Consider the following 26,199-nt stretch of genomic DNA (forward strand, 5'->3'; position numbering starts at 1 on the left):
AATTTAAGGAACAGCCATATAAATCTTAAACCATATCTGAAAAAGCACACTTTAATATGAAAAAAGGTATAAAACTGGAGTTTTTTTCTTCCAGAGGAAAGTCTCTGTCAAGGAAAATTATTAATTCTGAGTCAAAAAAACTGTATTACTCTCAATCTTTGTGTGAGGCAATCAATCTTGCAATTGTAGTGTGGGGTTTTTTTGATGAGCTCACTTAAATAGTAGGTAACAAGCTGCTGACTAAGATTTGTTGAAAAACATGGTATGAAGTGAGAATTGTCCAGTTGTCCAGCTTGTTTAAAAAATTGATTTTTTTTTCTTCTCCCTGTGTAAGTTAGTATTTCTCTGCACTTTGCTTCTGGGTGCAGTGCTTGAAGGAGAAAGAAACTCGGGATTCACACAACTACTCGGTCTGGTGTTAAGAGTCTCTAAGTGCAATTTATTGCTTTATCCACAGCACCCAGCAGAGGGCAAAGATGGGATCATCTTGGCCTTGGATGTGCTGTGTCAAACAAAGAGCTTGACTAACAGTCTAATACTGCAGCTGGGAGCTGCAGCAAGCTAGCTAACTGAAATACTCATTTTGCTGAACTTAATTGCAGGCTTAATGAATGACATCTAGGTGAGTTCAGAAGTGAGCTTATTACTCACTGCCTTAGTGATGACTCTATAGTGCCCTGTTACGAATTGTCTGGCGTTCATTGTGTCAGAAGTAACTTGTTGGATGCCTCTGTGATGGCAGGGGTGCTTGCTTAGCATTAACGCTGTCTTGCAAACAGCTGTGGGAAGTTCCCAGAGACCACAGCTAGCTGCGATGAATGCTTGAGAGGTAAGGCAATGAAATACTCCAATTTAAGGTGTACGCTGAAAGTCTAGCTGTGATAGTAGCTTTGAGAAGGCAGGAAAACTAGCAGATCTCTTGGGAGGACAGCCCCTTAATTTGGGGGATAGATATGAAGTTTTGTGTAACTTAATATGACTCATGTCTGCAATTCTGCTGTTACTGGTCTATGTACTGCCTTGTTTTCCTACTTTGCCATTTTAAGAAAACGCTGAAGGAAAATGCCTGGGTTAGATGTGCCTGATGCTGTAAAGCTGATTCTTGGTGGAGCTGACCATTGGGTATGTCTTAAGTTTAATTTGCTGATGCCAGGTAAAACTGAATACTGCAGGCGCTTGTCCAGCTGAAAGACGAAGGCACTTATGATGTACACAGTAGTTTCTAGAGACAGTGGGGAAGTCAGAGTAGAAAACCTAAACCTCTAAATCATTACTAATCCCTTCCCTAGCTACCTTCCAAGAAGTGGATGACAGATAGCCAATTGATGTGTTGAGTCCACCTTTTCTTGCTTGTTTGCAACTTAAAAAAGAATTGTAGCACAAACTTAGCGTGTGCTTAAAGAAGGATGTACAGGCTTGGTTAAGGGAGTAACAGTGAAAACTGGAGATGCTGTAATCCTCATCTGCAGCTACTTCAGTTACACACTTCTCACTTTGGAACATGCTGCTTTAATATAAATTCTTGCAGTAATTTCATAGCAGTGCTTATGGCAGATGTAAACGATGAACCTCTGAAATGACAATCCAGTTATTAACTTCCATTTTTTTAATTGCGATGGGGTAGTTCCATCAGCCGAAGTGACCCTTGATTTTAAGGAGAGGGCAGAGTTGGTCAGTGTTGTTCATTCATGCTGGGACTTGGGCTTACCTGCCCAAACATGCAGCAAGAAAAGAGCAGTAGGTTTCCCCTAACAAAGGGTTTGGGAACAATATTGTTCAAAATAGATTCAGAATATGAACATGAGAATTCTTCTTGATGTCTTTGTTCTGTATTGCACTGTAAGGCCCTTCTTTTGAGGAGGGTAAAATGAAACTTTGTACCAAACTGAAGGGAATCTGTCAGCATTAGGGTATTTTAGTTTAGGTTTCAACATGTTTCCTTTATTGCTTAGGTGTCTTTATAGGTACCTCTTGGGTAGATTCCATGTTAGGATTTTTGCCTAGCCAGTGTGAAACACCATTTTAAGTTGTTGGGTGTATGCGTAATGAAATGGAAAGCACATATGATACCACTGGGAGAAAAAGCAACTTCTTCTCTGATGTGATGTGATACTTCTTCAGACTACCTGTTTGGTTGGGGAGGATGTGGGATTTGGTTTCTGTGTATGGTACATTTTACCATGTATGAACAAGTTCATTGGAAAGTGTATTTGAGTACACTATACACTACTTGTAACTTAAGCTTGGAAACTGAGAAGCTTGCATGATTTTGTTTTCCATTATTGACCTGTGAAGCATACTTGGAGATGTCAAACATTTTCTTTGTTTCTTTACGTTTGGAAATGTTGAAGTTGAAATATAACTTTGCTATAGTGCAATCAAGCATTGAGTGCTTGCTTCATTCAAAAATACTTCTGGAAAAAAAGTCTGAATTGTGGGGGGACAGGTGGGAGAGAATGGCCTTAACTCATGTGCATCCCAGATATTGCTCGTACTCTGCAGAGTGTGTGCCTTTATTAAAAAGAACTGCAACTGTGATAGAACTTAAGAATTCTAGGTTAAAGTTCTTGTTTCCTACGTTGCTACTCTATAGGGAGGTAATAGCTATCTGTTACCAACAATGGTAATACAGTTTATTTAAAAAAAATAATAAATAAATTCCAGATTATCTTGTTAAAGAGGTGCAGTAATGCTGTTTACAATGAGTGCAGTCTCAAACAAAGTGCAAAAATGTCTATTATAAAATGAAGGGCTGTGCAGTGTGGCTTTTCAGAAGCATGGAACACCACAATCTTGAGCTGTGTGTGGGAAGAATGACAAACATACAGTTATTGAGTCAGGCTGTTTCGTAAAATACAAATCTAACAGGCTTATTTTCAAATCTTCTTCCCTGCTTAAATAATGCCCATGGATGCTGGCTTGACCATAGCTGTGCTGCTGTACATACCTTTCAAGAAACAGCATGTTTGTACTACAGTAAAGGTAATGCAAGCATTTATTAGATGTTAAGACTACAAAAATTGTTGCATGCACATGAAAATGGTGTTAAATTCAATAGCACTATCTGCAGTATTGCACATGGATGATGGCCTTTCCATAATAAAATCCTATTGGATCATATTAAGTTAACAAATCTCTAGTACTGGGGTTTTTTTGCAGTAAAAGGTGGTACCATGCATATTAAAGCAAACATCTGTCCCTGTAGTCTTGTGCTTGGAGGTACATGATGTTGATGTTCATAGGCAGTACATTCTTTTCAATTTATAGCAAGTTAAACTTTCCCATGAAACAAGTGGTTTGGACCTATAGTTGGTTAAAACCAGCTCAAGTCTGGAACAGTTTCCTTGGTGCTAATGCACAGAAATGCGTATAAAGCTGGAGGGGTGGATGGTTGCAGGCTTCTCTACCCAGTATTGAGAGTTCCTTCACAGAGGCAACTGACATAATGAAACATCAGTCTTTACTGCTGGAAAGTACTGTTACAAATTTCACCAATTCCCTTCTAAACTTAAGTGCTTGTTTAAGTGTTAAGAACTAACCCTAAATTAATAAGCTCTGTATGAACATTGCAGAGTTGTGTGTATTTAAGAAGTCATTAGATGTCATGGTAAATTATTGTAGGATATCTCCTTTGTCAAAGCTTTGAGGAAGGGGGAAGAAAACTTCTCATGTTTGAATTGGCTATTGAAAAGGAAATCAGTTGCTAACTTCCACAAGCAGTAATTTACACAAACTGTAATTAGGCAGTGGAAATATTTCATCACGTTTAAGGCACTATCATTTTAAAAAAATAATCATCCTTAAATATATCAACTTTATGTCTATGCAGAAAGATTTTTTTTGTAGATTCTCCTGATTGGTACATGATGTGGATGAAATCCTGGATGTATAAGAGCTACTTTGAAACCGTTCCTACCAGCAGCAAAGAATAATCAGCACTTGTATAGACTATACTGCATCTTTGGAATTAAAACTGACTAGCAATGCAACTGGAATATAGTTTATCCCATTTCTTGATTAATACAGAAACTTTCTCTTTAAACCCTTCCCACAATAGCACTGTTCAGTCTCAGTGCTAAAGGGAGGAGGAATACAGGGGTAGTATGGATTTCTGCTAGGTACTACCACTCATGTTCTGGTTTCATAGCAGGTCAGTTGCCTGTAGCAATTCTTACCAGAAGGTGCTACCTAGAGCTAGGAGAAATGCATTTAGACCAAGATTTCCCCAACTGTAACAATATTCATGTATCAGATTACAGTGCTGCCATTGCACTTCAGTCAACATTTGCATTACCACCAAGATTTTACTTACCAGAAACCTTGGCACCTGGTTACGTATGGAGGAACTGAAAGCACATCAATCACACGCTGTATGACAAGAAGAATACAACAGAGCATATATTATTCTGTGCTAATCAGTTTTAGCATCTAGGAAAAAAAACCCACAACTTCACAGGTAGAGGACTGTATGGTTTGGTCTTACAGAGTCTGCCAGAGAGATAAAGGTATCTCAGTTGAGTCAAGCCTTTCCGTATGGATGATACAAAGCACCTCCCAGCAAGTCTGCCACCCTCTGAGGGTGGTAGCCTTTACTAGAAAAATTACAAGAACCTAACAAACTACTCTCTCCAATGTAGGAATTCAAGCATCCTCCCTTTTGCAGCATCTCTAAGCTAGGGTTCTACCCTGCAAAATGTTCACTTCATAGTTACTCATTGATACAGCCTCTTATTACATGTAATTACTTTGAATCTTCCAGCAAGATGAGAAAGTGACTTCTGTGTTCAGTCCAGATATCACTCTATTATATAAAGGCTAAAATCCAGTACACTGTCAGTAACGGTACAGATTTTTCACGGGGCCTGAGTCTCTTTCAAGTTCAGATTAATCCAGAGTAAAGCATTAGTAAGTTGTAACTAGTAGTTTGAAAAGGGGGAAGAAAGAAGCAGAACAGTTTAGTTTTTGTATTGTGTTTTTAATCAGTACAACAGAATCCTCAGAGAAGATACAAATCAGTAAAACTCCTACATGTCATTTTAAAAACTCAAGTGTATTTTTTAAAGTGGGCAGTTAAAGGTAACCCTTCCCTCTAAAGTCCACACTTGCATTCAGTTGGATCACTAGAAGGCAGCCTGGGGCTAATACCAAATCACATTGAATTTGAGCTCCTGAACAAGAAACCACATTGCATGCTGTCAGGTACCTCAGCTCTCTCACTTCAGATTATTAGTTCTTAACACTACCAAACTTGTAAAAAAAGGGCTTGGTAACTGCACTTCTCTTTTTGGGTTAGCATTAAGAATCGAACCTCACATTCCCTTCCTGCTGAATTACAAGGTACCACTAAAGCTTTCTAAATCAAGTTAGTTTCTTTAACAGCAAGTTACTAGACTTGAGCATTAACAAGTTTCAAGAAAACCATTAGCACTGGTCTTCAGCATTGCTTTGCATCTATACAACTCAGTCACTACAGATAACAGATCTAATCTCCAAAAAGAAATTAACTTTTCCCTTTAAATTTCCGGCATTTAAAAAAAGAGCTTGGAAGCCTTGCTTGATGATTGCATGCCAAACTTTCAATTGTTGCTTTTTAGCACATCACAGCCTTCAAAAGATAATGATCAGCTGGTACACAGGGCAGAACCACCTTTATTACAAAACCACCTTCAGCAGAGTTTACACCTGAAAAGCTTCTCACAGGGTTTAGAAGCAGTAATCGTAGCACTAATTTTAATGCTACAGTCCGTGAAACTGGGTAATCCAAGGATTCTCAGAGTAAACTGACATCCTTGAGATAAGCAAGTAGTACCATCCCAACAGAAACTGTGGAACTAGAAGTTTCAGAGCCATCTGCCCAGTGTTGTAACTGCTGAACCGCATAGTTTATTGCTCAAAATAGAAGCAATGCGCACCAATTCTTTCCTCGCTGACTTCTGTTTTCTCTCTGGCCAGTTTCTTGTTGTATTGCTGGCTTAGGGTGGAAACAGAAGTATTAGATCTTCTCTACACCCTCTATCCCCAAATTTAAGAAAAACTTGGAACATACTGTCCAAACAGAACTAACTTTAACTCTCATAAAAAACCAGGTCCAAGAACACTAACAGTTGTCAACATGAAATTTAAACATTTATCATTTACAAGTGTTAAAATTCACTTAGTCTATCCTGGCTACTTCGTACTATGGAATTTCATTTTGAAAGTGTTCAAAGGCTTGAATGAAAAACTAAACATCCTTATTTTGTTAAGCATCTCTTCCAGCAGAAAGCCACATGTTCACCATTTTGTTCTAAAAGTATTTTTTACAGAACTACTGGTCAGGTAGCACACACACACACAAGTTAGCAAGATCTGGCTGTACAGTATTGTATACAGATACCATTAAAGTGCATCAAATAATGCCATCCAGTGCAAGTTCAAGCTCTTTTTCCTGAAATCACTATTTAGCAAGCAAGACCAGGCTTCCTACACCCTATCCGATTAAAGGATCATCATCATCATATTGTAACTGAAGTCGGGAAAACGACCGTGGGGGAGCTACTCTATTCTTTGAGATTATTATAATGCAGGTGAAAGTGGTCAGTATCATAAGAGCCCCAATAACTATCCCAATAGCTTCTGGAAGATTTATGCACCGCTGGTCAGTGAGCAAGCACTTGATGTTACTGAAAGTGCCATTGTGGGGCTGTGGTCTCAGTCCCAGGATGTGGCACATCATGGGGTAAATATCAACGTTGTTCATTGTGCTCTGCTTGTAACCCCGATGAAAAGCAGGCCCGCGAGCAGCCAGGAATGGATGCATGCTTGGGAGAGTGTTGTCATAACCATGGTCACCTACTGGAGAAATGCAAAGTTAAGGGTTAACATGGCAGTTTCTGTACTGTTTGAATAGCAAATATTCCACTCCCTCTCCTCCCCCACCCCCAGAAGGCATATATTTTAGCCAAAGACTAACGAAGAACATAAAAGCAGCTGTTGGATCAAACACAGAAGGAACCCAGAGTTCCTTTCCTCTTCCTCAGTCCCCAGAAGTTTTTCTCATACCCATCTTCAGCCATGCTTCCCCTCACCCCATTATCTCTTTTCCTTTCAGTCATCAACATTTCTAGTTTTCCCCTTCCCACTCCTCAAGGATCACAATGCCTGTGACTGGCACACAAGCAAACATTTGTGGCTACAAGGTCACTGGTGCTTGGACATTCGGTAGGTTTTTAAGAACCAGTTTATTTATTTTAAATTCCAGTTTATATTCCAGGTGGAGTACAAACAAGCTAAAAAGCAGCCATAGTAAAATTTCCTAATAACCTGCCTGAAAAATCTGTCCAAGATGCCAAAAATTTGTCATAGCACATGCAGCCCAGTATTTGACTGACTGCATTTAAGTTTTGAGTTAATTTCTTAGTAACAGTTTAACAAGTTTCCCTGAAAACTGTCTCCTTGGCTGCTTCCTCGAAGTTTCTGATGTGAAATATCAAGATTCCTATTGATTAGGTCATGCTCACCACTTCAGTATACTTTCAATATTCCTTTCTAATGTTTTCCACCATTCTGTTTGTTACCACAAAGATACTACTGCACCACATCCTGTGTGTGTGTTTTAAAGCAAGTCCTTTTTCTGGATGACTTTTTTCCCCCCCCTTCTACTACTTGTTTTGAACAGAGCTGTTACAGCTCCCCTCTCCAGTGAAGTTTCCTCTCATCTCTGAAGCAGGAGGGCTGGTGTGTGCTAACATTGCCAGGAACAGCGTAGGTATTGGTACACTTGCCAATCATTATGCTACCACTTCATGAGGACAAGTACAAGAAACACTTATTAAATAGCCACCTAGGCTACAACCTCCCCTGCCTGCTTCTGGGAAGCATTGGCAACCAAAATTGTTTTGAAAAGTGATTCACTTCAACTTGTAACAATGCTGTTAGGTATAAATACACAGTTACTGGTTTTAGGTACATGAAATTGAATCTAACCGTAAGCAAGAAAGAGACCTCTATTAGACAACACATGTGCTAAGTGTTGTCAGTTTGAAGATGATTGTAGCAAATCCGTGGGGAAATTAAAATACAAACATATCTTAAATTAATCCCAGTATTTTTATACAAATAATGAGAAAATTTGAATTTAAATGTGCAAAGGGTAGACAGTAAGAACAGCCAGACTGGGTGAAACAGTTTATACTACCCAGCATCCTGTCTCTGACAGCAGCCACCACAGGGAGCGTGGGAAGTAGCCAACAAGGTTAGCCCAGCCTCAAGCTGCTGGCTCCTCAAGAAAATTCCTGCAAGTTGGTACATTTGTATTTAATTTCTACAAATGGATTTTTCTTTGAAGAATTTGTCCAATCACTTTCTGAATACACACACATATAATATACACACACATGCAGCCTTTGCCTGCAACCAAAATTATGGGTTACATTCTCTTACGATGATGATAATTAAATTATCTCTTAATTTCTTCTGTGACATATACTTTCATTTGTCTGTTGCATTTTTTTCATTAAATTATACATGCCTCTTGTCTGCACAAAAAAACCCTGCATGTGAAACACCTGGAAATATATATACATACATGTATGTATATGTACATATATATATACCAATATACATATATATGTAATTTGACATTTATAGCATCTAGTAGGAAGAAAGTGCATAGCTTAGCAATGCACTGTGTGAAGTAACACCTATTTTGTTTCTTTTCTTTGAAACGTGCTATTTGCCCCTAACAGGAAGAACTCTGGCTTTTTCACCTGTTACCATTGTGCTGCTATTATTTTGAGTATTTCCTCCCACTTATTTTTGTTTCCTAGAGTATGTACAGTAACATTAGATGCTGTGTCTTGCAGTCTTCAAGTTATGCTCCCCTGTATGTATTTTATATACAAAAAAAAATAGTTAAACAACAGTCTAATGGAAGCTTGAGACAGACTGCTAACTTGCCTGAGATAACTCTTAAAAGGGTTCCTCCTCAGGCTATTTACATTGAACACAACAAAGCGTTTTAGCCAATGGATTATCCCACCCATCTCTTCCTCCTCTGTTAAAACACTCCAGGCTCAGGCTGACAATGTTCTGGAAAATGCTGAGATGTTCCTAAAGATGTGTAGTTCTAGGACTCCACTCACTAAACGAGGACCATTCTGCCGATGGCTGGAATGAAAACTAGACTGTTTACCAACACAAATCACCAAGAGCACAAATAAGGAAAACACACTTACATTTTGAAAGTGACTCATTTTGTACAATTGTCCAGCCTTCATCTGCAACCAGAATTATGGGTTGAATTCTCTTATTATGACGATAATGAAATCTCTCTGGAATTTCTTCTTTGAGATACACTTTCATGTGACTGCTGCACCTTTTCAGGAAGTTATACACATCTCTTTTGTCTGCCAAGAAAAAAAACCTGCATGTAAACCAGCTGTAAATTATGTCATGTTTACCACAATCATCTATCACCAAAGATGCATTTTTTTCAAAACAATTATTTTTTAAAAAGGCACACAGAAAAGATTTTTTCCAGTCCCTAATGAAACACTACATATATTGAGGTGGATTTTACTGTTTGCTCTCATTTTAAATCAGGCATCTCACAACTGTGGTTTTGGACCTACAATTCAACCTACCTTCTATGCTTGCAGGGGAGCAAGGCAAAATTCAAGCAGAGAAATCAAGATAAAGCAAGCACACACCAAAGTAGTCAATATTTTATCCAAACCAGTATTAAATTTTGTTACGTTATAAATCACTTTTTTCATTAGAACTGCTTCACTCTGGCCACAGTTGTGGAAACTGAGACCAGCAGTGTCATGATTTAGAGACATATCTGTCAGTAACTGCTCCAAGACACAAAAATTGACTTCACAGTAAAGTTTCATTCACAGGAACAGAAGTGATCAAGGTAGGGTTTAGATTTTTACTTGGAAGTTTAGACAATTACATCGTTTATTCTGAATAAACATGAGGGTTTATTTCAGGCTCACTTTGAATTAGAACCATACAGGCTAAGTGAGCAACAAGCCAGTAGGCATACTAAGTGCCTATCTACCTTCTCAACAAGCTGAACCAGGACCATCTTTGCCACCCATAGCAACTTGACAAGAAACTCTCCTTGGCCTATTGATTACCAAAACAATTTGTAAACAAACATTATTTAGCTTGTTCATTAAATAATGTCAAAGTTCTGCAATATGACCTACACTGGTTTTGCAAAAGATGCGAACAGTCTATGATAGTGTGTACTTTTTAGTAGTAAGATGAACAAGATCTAGTTCTTGGTGTATGACTTTAAAAAAGCATAAACCAAAACATACTCTCCCTTGGCAGCACTGCAGCAACTGGAGTCTTGTCTATCAGAGTATAGTTATTGCGACCAATGCAGCTGTCCAGGATAATCAGCTTCTTTGCAGAACAGGATGCCATTCCATGATCACTTGTTATTATGATATTAATACTGTCCCACAAACCCAATGCCTTCAATTTATTAATAAGGAAACCAATATGATTATCCACTTCTTCTAATACTCTGCGCATGTTCTCAGTGTCATCTGGTCCATACTTGTGCCCACTTGCATCAGGTTCTTCCCAGTATAATGTAGCAAAGCTGACTACTGGATTAGAGCTGTTCAGCCACGCAACAATTTGCTCCACTCTCTCCTCAAACGTTACTGAAAAGTTATACTTCATAAAGAATTGAGGGGTCGTATCGTTGATTTTTACATCCGTACCAGGCCACATTGCTGCAGCACTTGCTCCATTTCCCTGCTGTTGATTTGTTACCCAAATTGGAACTGCCCCGTTCCACCAGAAAGGATCTGAATCATTGAACTGTGAGAACTTTTTCTTGGCATCTACGTCGTACATGTCATTAGCCACAATACCATGACTTTCTTCATATAAACCTGTCACTATGGTATAATGGTTTGGGAAAGTCTTGGTGATAAAAGCATTTGTAACCTGTTTTACAAGCACACCATCCTCAATGAATTTCTGAAGATGAGGAAGTTTATAGGTTTCCAGGTAATCAGCCCTGAAGCCATCAAAGGACACGAGGAGTAGCCTGGCTACCGAATCACCGGTAGAGTGAGCACAACAGGCAACTATTCCAGAAAGAAATAATGTTAACATCGAGTTCATTGTTGACACTTCAAAGTATTTCCAGCAGGTAATCAGATGCACCTGAAAAAAATGAGGAGATAAGGCACATAACACAAAATATTAGACTAGAACCAGTTTAACTAGCTATACATTAGGTACATACCTTCCTTAGAGAGGTTAACTGCAAAGTAACTGGTGTAAACAACCACTGAAGTCAACAGTATTTCCCTACCGACTTCAGAAGCTTCTCATATATTGTCATCGTTTTTCATATATTGTCATAGGTTTTCATACATTAAAACAAATGAGCAATGAGATTTTTTTATTCCAGACTAAATGAAAGGAAGAATTGTTTTCTTTCTTTTAAGCAATTATTCCATCATTCTGTGCATCTTGTTACAATCCTACATTCCATGACACTCAGTTTTTCCTCATGTTCAAGCACAAGCACCTGAACAATTCCAGCCTCACATTTAAGATTCCTCTGCAGCTCTCAATCCTTATTACACATCACTCTTCAGACCAGAAGTTTGTTTTCCACTGTAATTACAATTTTTTCTTTTTCATCCCACCTTTCTTTTTCCACAGTTTCTACTCTCTCAAGTTGCTGGAAGACTTATGAACCTTTCAACGTTCCCATTTACTCATTGCTCACTCTATACATGGCACTGCCAGGAGTAACTTCTGTTTTCCTTCTAAGGTGTTGTACATCTACCTTAACAGTATTTAAACCTGTTCTTTACATATTGTATTTCTTTCTCACAAAAAAAAAAAGCGCATTAGTAACCTTAGCTATGACGCAAGTATTTCTCACCAAGAAATTCATTACTATTACAAATGCAAGGTATGATTTGTAAGTGGGTTTTTTCCCCCACCCCCTAAACTTATGTGTGATGAGCACTTTGTTCAGGAAGGTAAAGAAGAATTCTTTAAGCCTTGAAGAAAGAGGAAGTGAAGCTCCAGGTTCCACATAAACTTTTGCAATATTGTTAGACAGCGTATTTACTTCTCAAGAAGAACCTCGCTCCAGCAAATTTCTCCTTTATCTCACTTGCATAAACTAGGGTGACTCTAGGAGGAACAGCAGGAATCTTCCTTCCTAACTGTAGCGACACATTCTGGCCTGGCTCAACCCTTTCCCCCAAAGTCTTTAAAAACTGTGAGTGTATTCTAAAAGCGTAAGTCACTTTCATGTTAAGTTAAAGCTTTAGCAGTGAAAGGAACTCAAGAGCATAGGAAATCATCCCCCCCCTTCCCCTGCAGTCAAGTTAAAACGTCTATACAAGCGTTAGAAGAAAAGACCATCCCAACCAGCATTAAGGTATTCCCTGACACAAAGGATGTGTAACACACTGCGCCTTTACAGAGGGGGGAGGAAAGAAAAAAGAAATTAAATGAGCGAGTGAAGCAGACCATCACCCGTTTCACGCTGCCAGGTGCTTTAAAAAGCAGAACCCGAGTGTTTCATAGTCCTAAGGCGTGAGACCACACCAGAAACTCCGAAACACTCCAAGGATGCTCAAGCGTTTCTGCTCTTACGCTACCGCGGCCAACTCCAAGAGCCACCAGCATTCCAGCTACCTGCCCTCGAACCTCCTCCACCTTCCAGCCAGGTTTCCAGGTCTCCAGCGGCTCCGTCCGGCCAGGAACGCGTTACCCCGCCCGAGAGCCGGCGACAGCTGCGGCGGCGCCGCTCCCCTCACCCCGGCGGGCAGGACGGGCCCGGCAGCGCGGGCAGGCACCGCCGCGGCACCGGCCTCGCCCGGGGGGGCCCGGCGGCGGCCAGCCCCGCCGCCTCGCCCGGCACAGCCGGGACCAGCTCCACGCCGCCCGCCGAGCCTTTCTCTTTTCCCCTCACACACCGCACGACGGGGGTGGGGTGGGGGCCGGAGTACGAAGCCCGAGCCCGGCGGAGAGGGGTGTCCCGCGGCCCGGGCTGTGCCAGGGCAGCCTCCTCACAGCTTCCCGCCGCGGGAGACCTCCCCGCCCGCCGCCCCCTTCCCCGCCGCGGTCCTGCCCCCAGCCCGCGGCCCGGGCCCGCTCCTGCCGCCAGCGCCGGGCAAGGCTCGGGTGCCGCCGGAGGTGACCGGCCGCGGCGGGGGCAGCACCGCGCCTGCGCACGCGCTGGCCGCGCGGCCCCAACTGCCACTGCCGGCGGCGGCGGCGCTGCCCTCGCGGGTGGGGGGGGCGCGGGAACGGGGGGGGAGCTCGTCAGCGGGCCCGGTCTCCGCCGGATGCGATTGGCTGGGGGCCCGCTGGCGGGAGCTCCGATTGGCTTCAGTGGAGTGGGCGTGGCGCTGTGAGACGCGGCGGGCGGGGGAGCTGTAGGGGATCGAGGGGAGCTGGGGTGAGGGGTCTGGGGGGGATGGAGGCGAGCAGAGCTGAGGGGAGGTGAGCTGGGGTGAGCCATGGGGGATCGAGGGGAACAGTGCTGAGGGCAGGTAAGCTGAGGTGAGCCATGGGGGATCGAGGGGAGCTGAGGTGGGAGGAGCCATGGGGATCGAGCGGAGCAGAGCTGAGGGGAGGTGAGCTGAGGTGAGAGGGTGTTGTGGGGAGCTGAAGCGAGGGGGGGCTGTGGGGAGCCATGGGGGATAGAGGGGAGCAAATCTGAGGGGAGGTGAAGGTGGCTGAAAGAAACTGAGATGAGGGTAGCAGAAATGGGGAGAGCTATAGGGAGCCATGGCGGGGCTGAGGGGAGGTGAGATGAGGGGAGTTGTAAGGAGCCGTGGAGGGCTGAGAGGAGCAGGGCTGAGGGAGCTGAGGGGAGTGGGTCTGAGGGAGCTGTGACAGCAGCTGCTTCAAGCAGGAAGATGTGGCGTGTTGCAGGGGAGCGTGGGTTTTCACGAGAGGCATGTTAACCCCCCTGGGCTGGGATGCGGGTGGGTTGGTCCCCAAGGTGGGATGGTGAGGCTTGCTGGTAAGGGATCAGAGCTTGCTTCAGGTACGGGCTGTTTGCTGGGTCTGCTGGCGTGGCCCATGGCTGCAGAAGGATGCCATGGGGTGAGGCGAGGTGAAGCTGTGACAGGGTGTGTTACTGGGTGTTGTCCTGTGTTTCCCTAGGATGCCCCCTGTAACGTGCCTCCTTTGCAGGTGTCTCAGCAGCCCCAGGCTGTGGCTTTTGCAAGGCAATGGTGGTTGTCAGTGTGATGTGACTACAAAATCTCCCAGTTCTCCATGACTCCTGCTCCCTTTTGGTCATGGAGCTCTGAAAGTTGTCTGTTCGTAATGTTTTCCTGTGCATGACCTTTTTGTGCTCCTCTGTGACAGCACTGGTTTACCCTAAAAGATGAAACACGTGCAGGAAAATTGTGAATGTGTTGTTGAATGTAAGTACTCCAAATACCACTGCTGCTTTTAGGAAGTCAGTGTGTAGTATGAAGGGCTGAGGTCTGGTTTGGGTCCTGGTGTAAATTTGTTTCATAAATTAAGGCAAATATTTTACATTCCCTTGGTTTTCCTTTTTATTGTGAGAAGGGATTAGTAATTCTGCAAAACCTCTTTAAGTTACTGGTGCTGAGTAACAATGAAATCAGCTCTGTGTAAACAGCAAATTTGTCCTTTAATAGCACAGAGCAGGAGTCATTGCTCCGTTTTAAACCTCATCAGAACTGGAGAAAGACGTGCTTATAGCTTCATGTTTGGCTTAAGCAGAGGATCTGTATTTCATTCTGTGTATCCTGCTAGTGTGTTTATTCTAAATGCTGTGTAGATTTTAGTTTGTTTCTTCCTAATGGCTTTCACATATGTATGATTTTGGCAGGTTGTGCTACCTGCGCATGCCAACTGTAGAGCGGCTCTAAAGATATGGTACAATAGGCTGCAAGGTGACAAGCCTCTGATTCACCTTGATTTATGGAATGTAGCAAAGCAAGTGATTGTAAAAGAGGAAAAACAAATTCCAGGTGAGCTAGATAAGACTTCTTGCAGCTATGTACATGTTGTATGTCAAGGGTTTTTTGTGCCCCCCCCTCCCCTTTTGTTTGGTTTTGTTACACTAATTCAGCTTTGTAAATATGCATGACAGTTGATCATGTGGGGAAGGGAAGTGTCCTTTATGAATTACTTTATTGTATTTCCTTCAAAATATTTATTACACAGAGTGAATTAGAGGTCAGGGGAATGCATAACAGGTGCAGTCTTTTAGCCAGTTCCATCAAATTACCATTGAGGCCTTGTTACAAACTATATGCAGAGACACAAATTTTAAGCACCCAGGCTCTTTTGCTGACCGAGTTTGACAACATACTTACTCAGCTATTCAGTCCTAAAAGGTGTGAGTAATCTCTTGTTTACCCTCACCCATGTGCTTTGAAACCTGTTCTCAGAATTCACCTATTCATGAGCCCAGCCTAATATGTGTTCAGTTTGACACATCATGAAGGCAGCATACCATGCAAGCTCTGGACTTTGAACTGGGCTGGCTAATATGCATCACGTATTTAATGCAGCACTTTGTTCCATATGCTTACAAGAAATGAGTGAGTTACCTGTATGCTTGTATTAAGAGGAGTAAAACTGGGAACTACCAAGATGTTTGCCTTTCACTGTTTTCATCTCTGCATTGTATCTCACTCCAAGTTTATCTGTATGGACTGCAGTTCTTCTAAGCACTAGACCATACTAAATCCTGCCAGAAGCTGTACAGATTTACTGCTGTAGTATAACTGAGCACTGCAGCTCAAAAACCATTACATGCATTTGTTTGTGTCAGTGGAATTTAGTGAATGACAGGAAGTAAAGGGTAGGCAACCCAAAATATTCTCAGTGTTTGGCTAGGTTTAGTAAAACACTTAATTTCTAGATGGGAAACTGTACCCTCCTATTGACAGTGTTGTGGAGGGGAAGCAACTCCTTGTTTATTCAGATGAAAACTAGATGTTGCATATGAATAGTTCAGATACTTGTATTAAGTACTTAAGAAAAAGCAGGGCATTTTCATTACTTAGAGTTAAAATAACTTCGTGTTGAAAGAGAAACATTTTCCTGTATTTTTCCATTTTTTCCCCCTCAGTTTTGTCCATCTGACAAAAATCTCTGCAATCATTTTTGCTGAGTAGGTTTTTTATCTGTCATTTACTGTGTTTTGATGCATCTTTACATCGTTGAGATGAAGAAAAATAGCAAGGTATTTCATAAAACCATAAAAGGGCTGGGTGACTAACAGCTGTTAAACTGTATTAGACTTTAAGCTTTTATTGCCCATTTAATCTGAAGAATAGGTTGTATATGGAGGCTATAAACAAAACAGGGCTCTCAGCCATGCTGTTTCTCAAGCTGGCTGTGGAACGCTATCCCTTAGGCTGCATGACAGGGTGACACAGGGTAGTATGGTGTTTCTGCCTTCTCTATTTCAGTTACTAGAGCCTCTACTGTAAACAAGCTTGAAGCCGGGTTGCTGGGCTTTCTATGGGTGCTTAGTTTCAGAGGTAAACAAGGCTGGTGAAATGGTGCCAAATTTTAAAGGCAAATGAAAATCTTTTCCTTGAAGCACTTTAGTGAACAAAAAGTCAATATTTCTTAGGCATTTGGGTATTCTAATGGAGTTTCCAAATGGAGTTGGAGAGCAAACCAAACAGTTTTGTACGAGGACCTGGAAGACCACAAATAAAGGGCTTTGAAACATCCAAATCAGGAATAATTGTTTAAGCCTTGCAGCAGGTAAAGCAGGTTTTCAAATGTCTGTTGACATTGACTGCTTCCGGTATTTTTAACAACTAAAAGCTGTTGATAACGTGCAAGTTGAGTGTCCTGTACAAAATAATTTTCTATTGTTTGTCTAGTTCCCAGTGGAGAAGTGTCTGTCTTATGCGGAGTTAAATTTACTAATATGTTGGCTTTAAATATGCCTTTTATGTAGTCAGTAGCAAAGCAAAATCTGGGTGAAGGTGAATGACAATTATTACAGCGCAGCCCTGAATTTACAATCCAGCCCCTCAAGGCTACAGAATACAGGTCAGCATTAGCTGAGTAACAAAGGGATTTCTGCAGGTCTGCTTCAAGGATGTGCTGACTCCTGTGTGAAATGGTGTGATGATCAAAATCTACCAAACCACAGTCTTCTGAAATGTTTTGTGTTTTTTTTTTTTTCTTCTTAATTTTGTTTTCCTTACTAAGTCTTAAATTCAATGCAGAAACTGCTGTGGCTTTGCATGTCAACAGTTAAGATGAAACTGAGCTGAAGCATGTGTTTCAGAAGATGAACAAACTACATATGCACACATACAATACAGATAAAATTGTCAGCATACCTGTGTGACTTCTTGTCCTTCATAAGGTATGTCCTTCATAGCAGCTCTTCTTGGGTGCCCAAAGGTGACCACCCAAAGGCTGGAGCAAAACAGGGCCATGCTGAACAATCCTTGTTGCTCCTTCTCACAAAATCATTTCTATTTTGAAAAACTGTGGGGATCTGCTGATGCTCGGACCTCTAAAGAATGCTGGGTTTCACAGTCTGTTCCTGTGATGCAGGCCTGTGAGTCTTAATGGCTGTAGGAAAAACTGGGTAGAGGAACGTGGGTCTCTCATTCTTATAGAGAGCACAGAGCCAAAACAGAAGCATGCCCTACACAGAGATTTCCCAAAAGATCTGAATATGGGATAAAGGTCTTATCCTCATGTTGTTTAGTGCAAGATTGGCAATGAATAAAGCATTACTGTTTATGAACTGTGAAGAGATGAGGTGCTGCTAATGATGTAGGTAAAAGTTGAGGCTGGAAATGGTGCAAGGAAGTTTATTTGTTGTTGATTTCATCCAGGTATTTAGTGCAGTCAGGAGTGAAAACGAAGTGGTACGATTTTATTGCAATTCTGCTGTAATATGTCTATAAACCATAAACAGTCTTTCTCCCAGAGCCTACAGTGTAGTTTTGATAATGTACTTGAATTACAGGTTGCAAAGCTTTGGAAATGTTTGAGCTTTACAAAGAAAAAAAAGTTAATTTTGTAAAATTAGCATCCTGAATGGCCAGGAACATTGATGGTTTTTGCATTGGGTGCTCATAAGTGCAGATGACCCTATAGTGCTTGGACTTGCTGATCTTAAAGGTCTTTTCCAGCCTAAATGAGTCTTACGATTCTATGAAATTAAGTGCGATCAAATTTACTCGAGGGCTTTATCACTACTGCAAGAGTGGAGTCTGGATCTCAGAGCTGAATGTTACTTTTCTTTGCTTTTTTTGGGGGGGGGGGGGGGAAGAGGAAGGGAGAACTTGGGTAACTCACATTTCTGACTAATGAAATCCAGATCAACTACATGAAATAATACTCATACATTATGCTCTTATTCCTTATTTTACCTGTGCTGTTTTGTACCCTCCAGCAGGCGGTGCTGCATCCTGCTAATGTCTTCTTCATGGAGGAAAAAACAAAATCAGTCATTTGATTTAATTCCGTGCAACTGGACTTTGCTCTTTGTTTTGTGTCATGAGTGTGTCTGTGTTCTTTTCTTCCTCACGTTTTTTGCCATCAGAGTGACTAAGGAGGGAATTTTTATGATCCCAGCATATTTGATCTTGCAAGCACTCTGTAAGAAGAGGTTGAACATCGGTGGGAGTTGCTTATCAAGGCCGTGCTCAGAGCAAGTTGAACAGACACAGGCAGAAATACACTTGTATTTCTACAAAATGTGAAGAAATGCAAGTGTTTTCTTAAAAGTAAAAAATATTCTTAAGAATGTTAAACTTACAAAAGTTTCTAGTTGGCTCATTGGTTTTCCCGTTTCTTGAGCTTTAGTAGTTTAAGCTCATGATTTTAAATCAGTCTTATGATTAGCCTAATATTGAATCAACTGGTCTTGAATGCTAGAAGTTTTCAATACAGATTACACAGCACACATTTCAGAATCTCTTATTTAGGATTTCCATGTGAAGTATTGTGGCTGAGTTACATACAGAAAATGTAAAGAGGAGGTATACTCTGTTGTGTTTGCTGATAGACCACTTGTGCCAGGCAAGAATTTGTGGGTAATAATAGTTGAAATTAGGCCTTGATATAGGTTACTATCCTTTAAGTCCTTGAGTTGCATCAGGCCAGAAATGCATCATGAGCTAAGAGATCTCATTGATCTCTGATACTTGCCTGCGTTTTTGTACTTTATTGCTGGTTTCATGTAGGGAGTTGGAATTGTGCTGTGGTGTTTTTCCTCACTGTTACAGTGATTAGACTTGGTTGTGGCTGTAATTTTGGCACTGCTGGGGTTATCTAGAAGCCTCAGAAGGTGAATCCAAGTTTAGTAAGCTGAAGTATTGGTTTGGTTTTGGTATTTAATTTTATTAGTAGTCTTAAATGTTCAATATAAGAACACTGACAATAAACTACAATCATACATCTCAGGCAGGCAGGACCTGCTACTCTGCCATGTGAAACAGCCTGTGTTCCCCTGCTTGTTCTGTTTGCGGGTAGCTGGAGTTAAAATCTTTCTCTTTAACCCCTCTTCTGTGTTTCTTCTAGAAATCCAACCTGGCTGTGGCAGTTACCTCTCAGGAAGTTACAAGGATGGGTAAGGAGGAAAACACCTTGTTTTTCCTTTGGCTCAAACCCAAAAGGTTAAATATAATTAGATTCTGAGAAATTCTGTAGTAATCTGCGTAATCCAGATGCAGTAAATATATAGATAAAAAGTCTTTCGTCACTAAGGTCTGACGTTCTCATAACTTTGATAAATGTAGATTTGGATCTTTAACGAGTTTCAGCTCTGTTGTTTTCAGGTGCTCTAGAATATGTATCTGTCTTTAAAAGGGCAGTTAATTTTGTGCTAAAGCTGAAGATACTCATCTGCTTCAGAGTTTTGTCTGTCTCTCCTCTTTTTAGAGAAAAGAAACCATATAGACAAGGTGGCTAAATAGATTGCTAAAGTCAAGTGGCATTAACCCAACTTTGGCAGCTTGGGCCTGTGTGTTATGACATGGAGATATATAAACTAGATGTGATTATAAGCAAGTGATATATTAAGTAAACATAATAGTAGTTAATGCTTATTCAGTGCTTTCTTTTCCTAGATTCCAGGGCAGCTCACAAGACTTTATATAGTTTTTGACCCTAGTTTATAGGTGAGAGGATGAAGTCACTAAATGTGAAATGAGTGGTTCAAGGTCCCTAAGTGAACAGGTGGCAAAACTGAAGAGTTCAGGTTTGATGCATTTTCCTCGTGGCTATACCATTTTATAATATTTTTCTTTTCTTTGTATTTTTTTATAAGTGATCATCATTCATTGATGGTGGTGTGAGTAACAACTGAAACATTGCAGATGATTGCTTGTATTGTTGAGGCAATTTTGCCTTGCTTTTCCTTGAAGCTAGGCTTTTGTGTGTTGAAAATATGAGTGAGTGGGTAAATCTTGTATTTCTACATCTTCACACAAAAGGTACATAAGATTTCCAGTAAAACCATTTTTGACTTCCTGTGAAAGAATACATATATTTTTTACCATAGCGTTGTAGTACTGGTGTTTCAGCTTTTTTTCACTGTATTTGGCCAGACTGTATCTGGAGGAACAAGTGATTACAGCTCCTAAGATATAGTTACCAGCAGTCAGATCAACAAAGGGGTTAAAAATTGAGACAGCCCTATCTTTTACTTCAGTGGAAGTGTAGTTGTTTATTTAAAGCTCTCAGTAAATGATTGTTGGAGATCTGCCATTCACAGCAGAGCGTTCAGAAAGCATACCACAGACTCTGCTTCCTCCTGAAGAGCATTTGTCTGTCAACATTTCACTTTAATTGTAGTCTTTTAAGGTACCAGAAGGCAGGCAAAACTCACCGGCCAGCAGTCATGGAAGATCAGGTCTTTACCAATGTTTATCAGAATGTTGACACCACCAGTATCTATGAGATTCCAGACGCTGAGGAAGACAAAGGGGATAATCTTTATGATCATGTCCATGAAGAACCAGCATCTCCTTGTTCCATCACTACTATCCCAGAGAGCATGGATAGTAGTCAAGAGAGTTCAGAAGATAGCTGTAGTAATTCTGTGGCCTCTCAGCATGGGGCTGATGGGGAGGATGGTTCTTCTTCATCTCACCATGGTGCTGAAGAAGACCATTCATACCAGGAGATGGATCTGATGAGTCCAACTCTGGAAGATAAACATGCAGAGGACATGATGTTTGAGAGCAACATTCATTTTCCTCTGGATTTCCAGTTGCGTCGGAGCCCAAACACCTCTTCCAACTCTTTAACTTCCCGCAAGTTCCCTCTTAACAATAACTTTGGAGAGACTGACAACTTTCAGCAAGATTGCGAGATTTTCATATTTGTAAAGGTAAGAGCTTGGGTGTTTCTAAGAATGCACTGGTTTTAAATGCCAAATCAATGCATGTGTCCTCCAAATCAGTAAAATACGAATACCCACTGCTTTGTTCCCAACTCTGCTGCCTGCGTGCTGCAGGGGACCAGTCCATTCACTTCCCTCTTACAGCTTAAGTCACAGAAAGATAAGGTTTGTGTTGTACGGAGATGCCTGGGATTTCTTCACTTCAAGTAGGAGTATGAGTGTGGTGAAGGTATTCTGATTGTTACTGCTGTTCATGTATTCTGTGAAATCTCCCTGCTGTTACAGCTAGACTACTACTGCCTGAACTGGTTAGTTAAGCTAGTTCAGTTATCCGTGCGTTTCACTATCTATCTAGTACCTGACAGCTCAAAAGTGGAAGTTATTAATACTATGAAGAAAACTAAATATATAGTTTAAACAATGGCAACAAAATTTGCACAAATGCTCATCCCTGAAAGAGGTCTTTCTTTTACTTCTTTCAATGTTTAGATTAATGTATTTCTGTGACAATTTTAACATGTACTTTTCATAAATTTCAAGTTAGGTATAAATTACTGAGGGGACTTTCACACCTTCTCTGACCTTGTAAAGTCTTACTTGAATTTCTAAACCATAAACACCTGTGTTCTTAAATAAACACTGTACTTCCCTTCATAAAATCTCTTGTATTCAACTATTCTCAATATTTATTAGGCCGTAAGACAGACCTGACAGTTCCTGCTTTTTAACTAGATAACTGATAAATTTTCCCGCTCTTGTTTCCCTTAAAAAGACCATACACCATGAGTGTAATACTCTTGTTATTTCAATGGAAGTCTTGAGAAATTTGTAACTTTTCAACATAAATAAGATTATCAGAATCTGTTCCTCGGTTCCACAGGTGCTTTGAAAGTGGAATAAGAGATTTTGTTACCACATATCGTGAGAAGTGTTTTCAGCAATGTCTGTATTTGGTTAATTTGGTTTATTTAAGCAAGAACACACTATAACCTTTGCACTAATTGGAAATACTGATTATCTTGTATGAGCTAGGGGAGATCAAATGGCTTGGTGGACTCTCCTAATATTTCATTTGGTTTCCATTGTAAATCTTGGATTTCTTGGAAAACAGAGTTAGTTAAGAAGTTATGCTACATTTACTTGTAGGATAAAGGAGAGTAATTCAATCAAGTGTTAAGAGAATCTTGAGATTCTTTTGAAAGTGTTAAAAAAAGTTATGATTCAAATGTTTTCCTTTGTGTCATGTCTTCCTGTAGATGAAAAATTGATTTTATTCCCTCTTCATGTCTCCCTTCTCTATGTCACAATCCTTTGTGATTGCTTTTATAGTTTTTGCATAAAGGTAGGTAATTTAAATTACTGATAAAAACCCCAACCAAATGAAGAAGAAATGGCTGTCATGGTACTTAGTCTTATTCTGCATAAGACAAACCATAGAACTACAGCCATTTCTCTTGAATTGCAATATAACTGCAGCAACTCTTGTGAAAAGATGTGTATCGTTCAGGAGAGGGAGTATCCTCCTTCAGGAGAGGGGTCATGAATCATTTTGGGTCCACATGTACTGCTACAAGTGGGTTTTGCTACTGATTTCTCTAGAAGTGGGCTATGAGACCATGTGTGAGGGCACTTGGGCATTTTTTTTTTTAATCTTCATAGTACTTACACTGTATGACTCTGAAACGGCAGTTGTCATATTTCTGTGACTGAATCATGGTTGTTGCTAAAAATATGTTAATTATATGGACAAAATAATATCTGTGGTGTTGGTTCTAGTTCATGTCTCTGCTTGTAGTTCTGCATACATGTTTTAAAAGTTGCAGCAATTGAGTCTCTTGTTTGTTAGCAACTACATGGTGTTAGCAGTGTGAGTGTTGCATTTTGGCTTTGAACTCATCTCTCTATTCCTTATTCTTTCGCATTCCTCTTGTTTCAAAATAATGGTGTCCTCTTTCTGTGCATGAAAAAACAAAATGTGTGCAGATGATCCCATTCAAGCAGAGATGATGGAGTTAGTTTGAATTTCTGAAAAGTAGGAAGAGGGGCATTTTGAAAAGAACTGTCGTGGAGAAGGATTGAGGAAGTCCCTTTTCTTGCTTTTGTTGTGTGGAATAGCTGAGTATCCCATAAAGGGGCTTATCAGCTGGTCTAGAGAAAAGCACAAACTTCGGACTCTGACTAAATTGAGATGTCCTTGAGCCCCAGGACATCCCTGCCTGGCTGGAAGATAAGGCATGAGGCTTTCAGGTAATCCATGCTGTGGTCTTCCTCCAGCAGGAGCTGGTGGCCCGATGGGCAGGGCACTGCATACTTCTGCGTGGGTGACTGAACTGAACTCCTATGACAGCAGTTTATTCCTTGAGAAATTGATGACATTTCATTTTTGGATTTTTGCTTTTCTTTCTTTCTGGTATCAAGGTAATAAAGCACTAACTCCATGGGGTGCAGATCCAGCTTCGCTATCTTTAATTATCTAGATAGCAAAAGTCAGCTTATAAAATGGAAGGTCATAGAGTTATAACGGGAATTGTGAAATACTCAAGGGCTATTGCTTCTTGCACGTAGGAACCAAATCTCTCAGCTGTGTCAGTGGCGGTTATTCAGATGGTTCCTTTCTTCTATGGTCTGTAGTCCACCTGAGGCCAATGTTGCTCTGAAATTCGGTTATCTTTTGGATTTGCTCTTTTCTGCAGACATTAACAGTGACAGCAAGACCTTTTGCTGTGGGACAATAGTGGTAATGACAATTCTACCACTATTTGTTCCTTCCTTTGTTTGTAGCACTAATAAATCTCTGTGAGCGGCTGGAAATGTGTCAGACAAGTTGCTGCTGACTGAAAACCAGAGAAAGGGAGAAAATTAACTGGTGTCTAACTTATAGTCTAGCTGGCTAGAACAGCAATTTAACTTCTTCAGAATATTTAAGTGCTGTTGCATTAGGACCATACTTTCAGACTGTAGTCCGTTCTGTGTTATTAGACACCAAAAAAATGTTTAAATAACATTAACTCATCTATCACTGATTATCAGTAACTCAGAAACTATGTCACCATCAGTGGACTATTTCAGAATGTGCCATAAGGTAAAAAATCTTGGCTTTCATCAAGGAATTCCCTGTACCTTTAATAGCAGAATATAGCATGTACCAACATAGAGATGTTTGTCCAAATCCAGCATGTTAAGGCTTGTCACAGCCAGCTTAATGCCCTTTCAATGACATTGTAATTTCTTCAAACAAAAGCCTTTGAAATTTGAACAAAAATATGACTGACATACAGGCTATGTACTGAGTGCATAGGACAGCTTGACCTAATTGTAGTTGTTGCTCAGAAGTTAAACCTTTTCAGTTGTATGTTGTTTTCATTTGTATGTTCCTTGTTTAGTGGTGTATTTGTTCTGAAGGTTGTTTCTTTGAAAAATTTAACTCTTATTTTCCTGAATCTCTAGTTTTTATTTAAACAATAGTTCCTCTATTTTCTTTTCAGAATAAAATTACTGTGCTTCTGGTTCATTGATGACCTGAGATGGGCTATAGGTTATACCCTCTCTGTACACATTTGTGCCATGGGAGCAGAGTTCCCAAACGAAGGAAAATAATTCTTTACCCTGAGCAATAAACACCTTGTATTATGCAAACAATACCAATTTAATACAGTGGTTTAGCATCATGAACATGTATGGACTGCACTGGGGTTACAGATTTAAGGATACTGGAAAGCACCTCTGGAGATCATCTAGTCCAACCCTTTACCTAGAGGAGGTTGCTCCGGGCCATGTCTGGTCACGTTTTGAATATTTCCAAAGATGAAGAATCTGCAACTTCTCTGTGCAGCCGTTCCAGTGTCCTATCCTCATGGTAAAAATGTGTTTTCCTATGTTTAAATGGAATTTCCCGTATCTCAGTTTGTCCTTTCACTGGATACCAGTGCCTATATTTAAGAATGCTGTTTTAAGAAACATACTGCTTTTAATTTCTCTGTACATCAGAACTAAACGTTTAGCTGTTTCCATTAGGATTATTGCATCTTTTAGTAAAATGTCTTTAAGGCAGTAGCTGTGAAAGAAAGGATGTTTCTGGTTTTTCTGCAAGATGCTTCCCACTCCCTGTTTCCAAGTCAGGAAGGTCTGAGGGCTCTAACTTGATGGCACAACCCTGTGCTAGCTTCCTACTGACTCGTGAAGTTGAGCTGAACTCCTATGAAAGACGGACCATGTTCTTAACAAGGTTAGTGAGATTAATTACTTGTATCATTGCAAAAATCATGCTTCTTCCCATTTGTTGTGGTTTAACATCAGCCAGCAACTGAGTACCATGCAGCTGCTCACTCATTTGCCCCCTGCCCCAGTGGGATGGCGAGAATTGGAAAAAAGTTAAAACCCGCGGGTTGAGAGAAGAACAGTTTAATAATTGAAGTAAAATAGAAGAATAACAGTAATAGTAATAATAATAACAACAATTGTAATGAAAAGAGGGGAGAGAGAGAGGAATAAAACACAAGAAAAACAGGTGGTGCCCAATACAGTTGCTCACCACCCGCTGAGCGATGCCCATCCAGTCCCCGAGCAGCGATCAGCCCCTCCCGCCCAGCTCCCCCAGTTTATATACTGACCGTGACGGTCTGTCTATGGAATATCCCTTTGGCCAGCTCGAGGCAGCTGTCCTGGCTCTGCTCCCTCCCAGCTCCTTGTGCCCCCCCTCGCTGGCAGAGCGTGGGGAACTGGAAAGCCCTTGGCTTAGGGTGAGCACGACTGAGCAACAACTGAGCCATCCCTGTGTTATCAGCGTGGTTCTCATACTCAGTCCAAAACACAGCACTATACCAGCTATTAGG

At 40.8% G+C, this 26,199-nt stretch overlaps 2 protein-coding genes across 4 annotated transcripts in view; one reads left to right on the forward strand and one right to left on the reverse strand.

Moving 5' to 3' along the window:
* Positions 1-4,954: 4,954 nt before the first annotated feature.
* ENPP4 (ectonucleotide pyrophosphatase/phosphodiesterase 4) lies at positions 4,955-13,212 on the reverse strand. 3 transcript variants are annotated; one of them, XM_040597999.1, is made up of 4 exons: positions 12,676-13,212; positions 10,311-11,175; positions 9,216-9,386; positions 4,955-6,831 (listed from the first exon to the last, which is right to left on the reverse strand). In XM_040597999.1, the coding sequence occupies exons 2-4, from the start codon at positions 11,131-11,133 to the stop codon at positions 6,470-6,472; spliced, it is 1,356 nt and encodes a 451-aa protein (XP_040453933.1). In that variant the 5' UTR covers positions 11,134-11,175; positions 12,676-13,212; the 3' UTR covers positions 4,955-6,469. The 3 variants fall into 3 exon arrangements, with proteins under 3 accessions (XP_040453933.1, XP_040453931.1, XP_040453932.1); XM_040597997.1 differs by having other exon boundaries at positions 4,955-6,834; positions 12,676-13,211; XM_040597998.1 differs by lacking the exon at positions 12,676-13,212 and adding an exon at positions 12,514-12,661 and having other exon boundaries at positions 4,955-6,834.
* A 627-nt stretch (positions 13,213-13,839) lies between these two features.
* CLIC5 (chloride intracellular channel 5) overlaps positions 13,840-26,199 on the forward strand; it is a 95,916-nt gene continuing 83,556 nt past the window's right edge. The window contains exon 1 of the mRNA XM_040598795.1: positions 13,840-21,355. Within this exon, the coding sequence (XP_040454729.1) occupies positions 20,864-21,355 (492 nt within the window). The 5' untranslated portion in view covers positions 13,840-20,863. The remainder of the gene's footprint in view (positions 21,356-26,199) is intronic.

Source organism: Falco naumanni, chromosome 6 (assembly GCF_017639655.2).
Source record: "Falco naumanni isolate bFalNau1 chromosome 6, bFalNau1.pat, whole genome shotgun sequence".
NCBI lineage: Eukaryota > Metazoa > Chordata > Aves > Falconiformes > Falconidae > Falco > Falco naumanni.

Bases quoted from the DNA above. Each gene is read 5' to 3' on its own strand.
- ENPP4 (XM_040597997.1), bottom strand. From the start codon at position 11,133: ATGAACTCGATGTTAACATTATTTCTTTCTGGAATAGTTGCCTGTTGT. The intron at 9,387-10,310 runs GTATGTTTTGGT...TTTTCTTGGCAG, and splicing joins TGCAGTGCTGCCAAGGGAGA to ACAAAAGAGATGTGTATAAC. The intron at 6,835-9,215 runs GTAAGTGTGTTT...GCATTTCTCCAG, and splicing joins AAATGAGTCACTTTCAAAAT to TAGGTGACCATGGTTATGAC.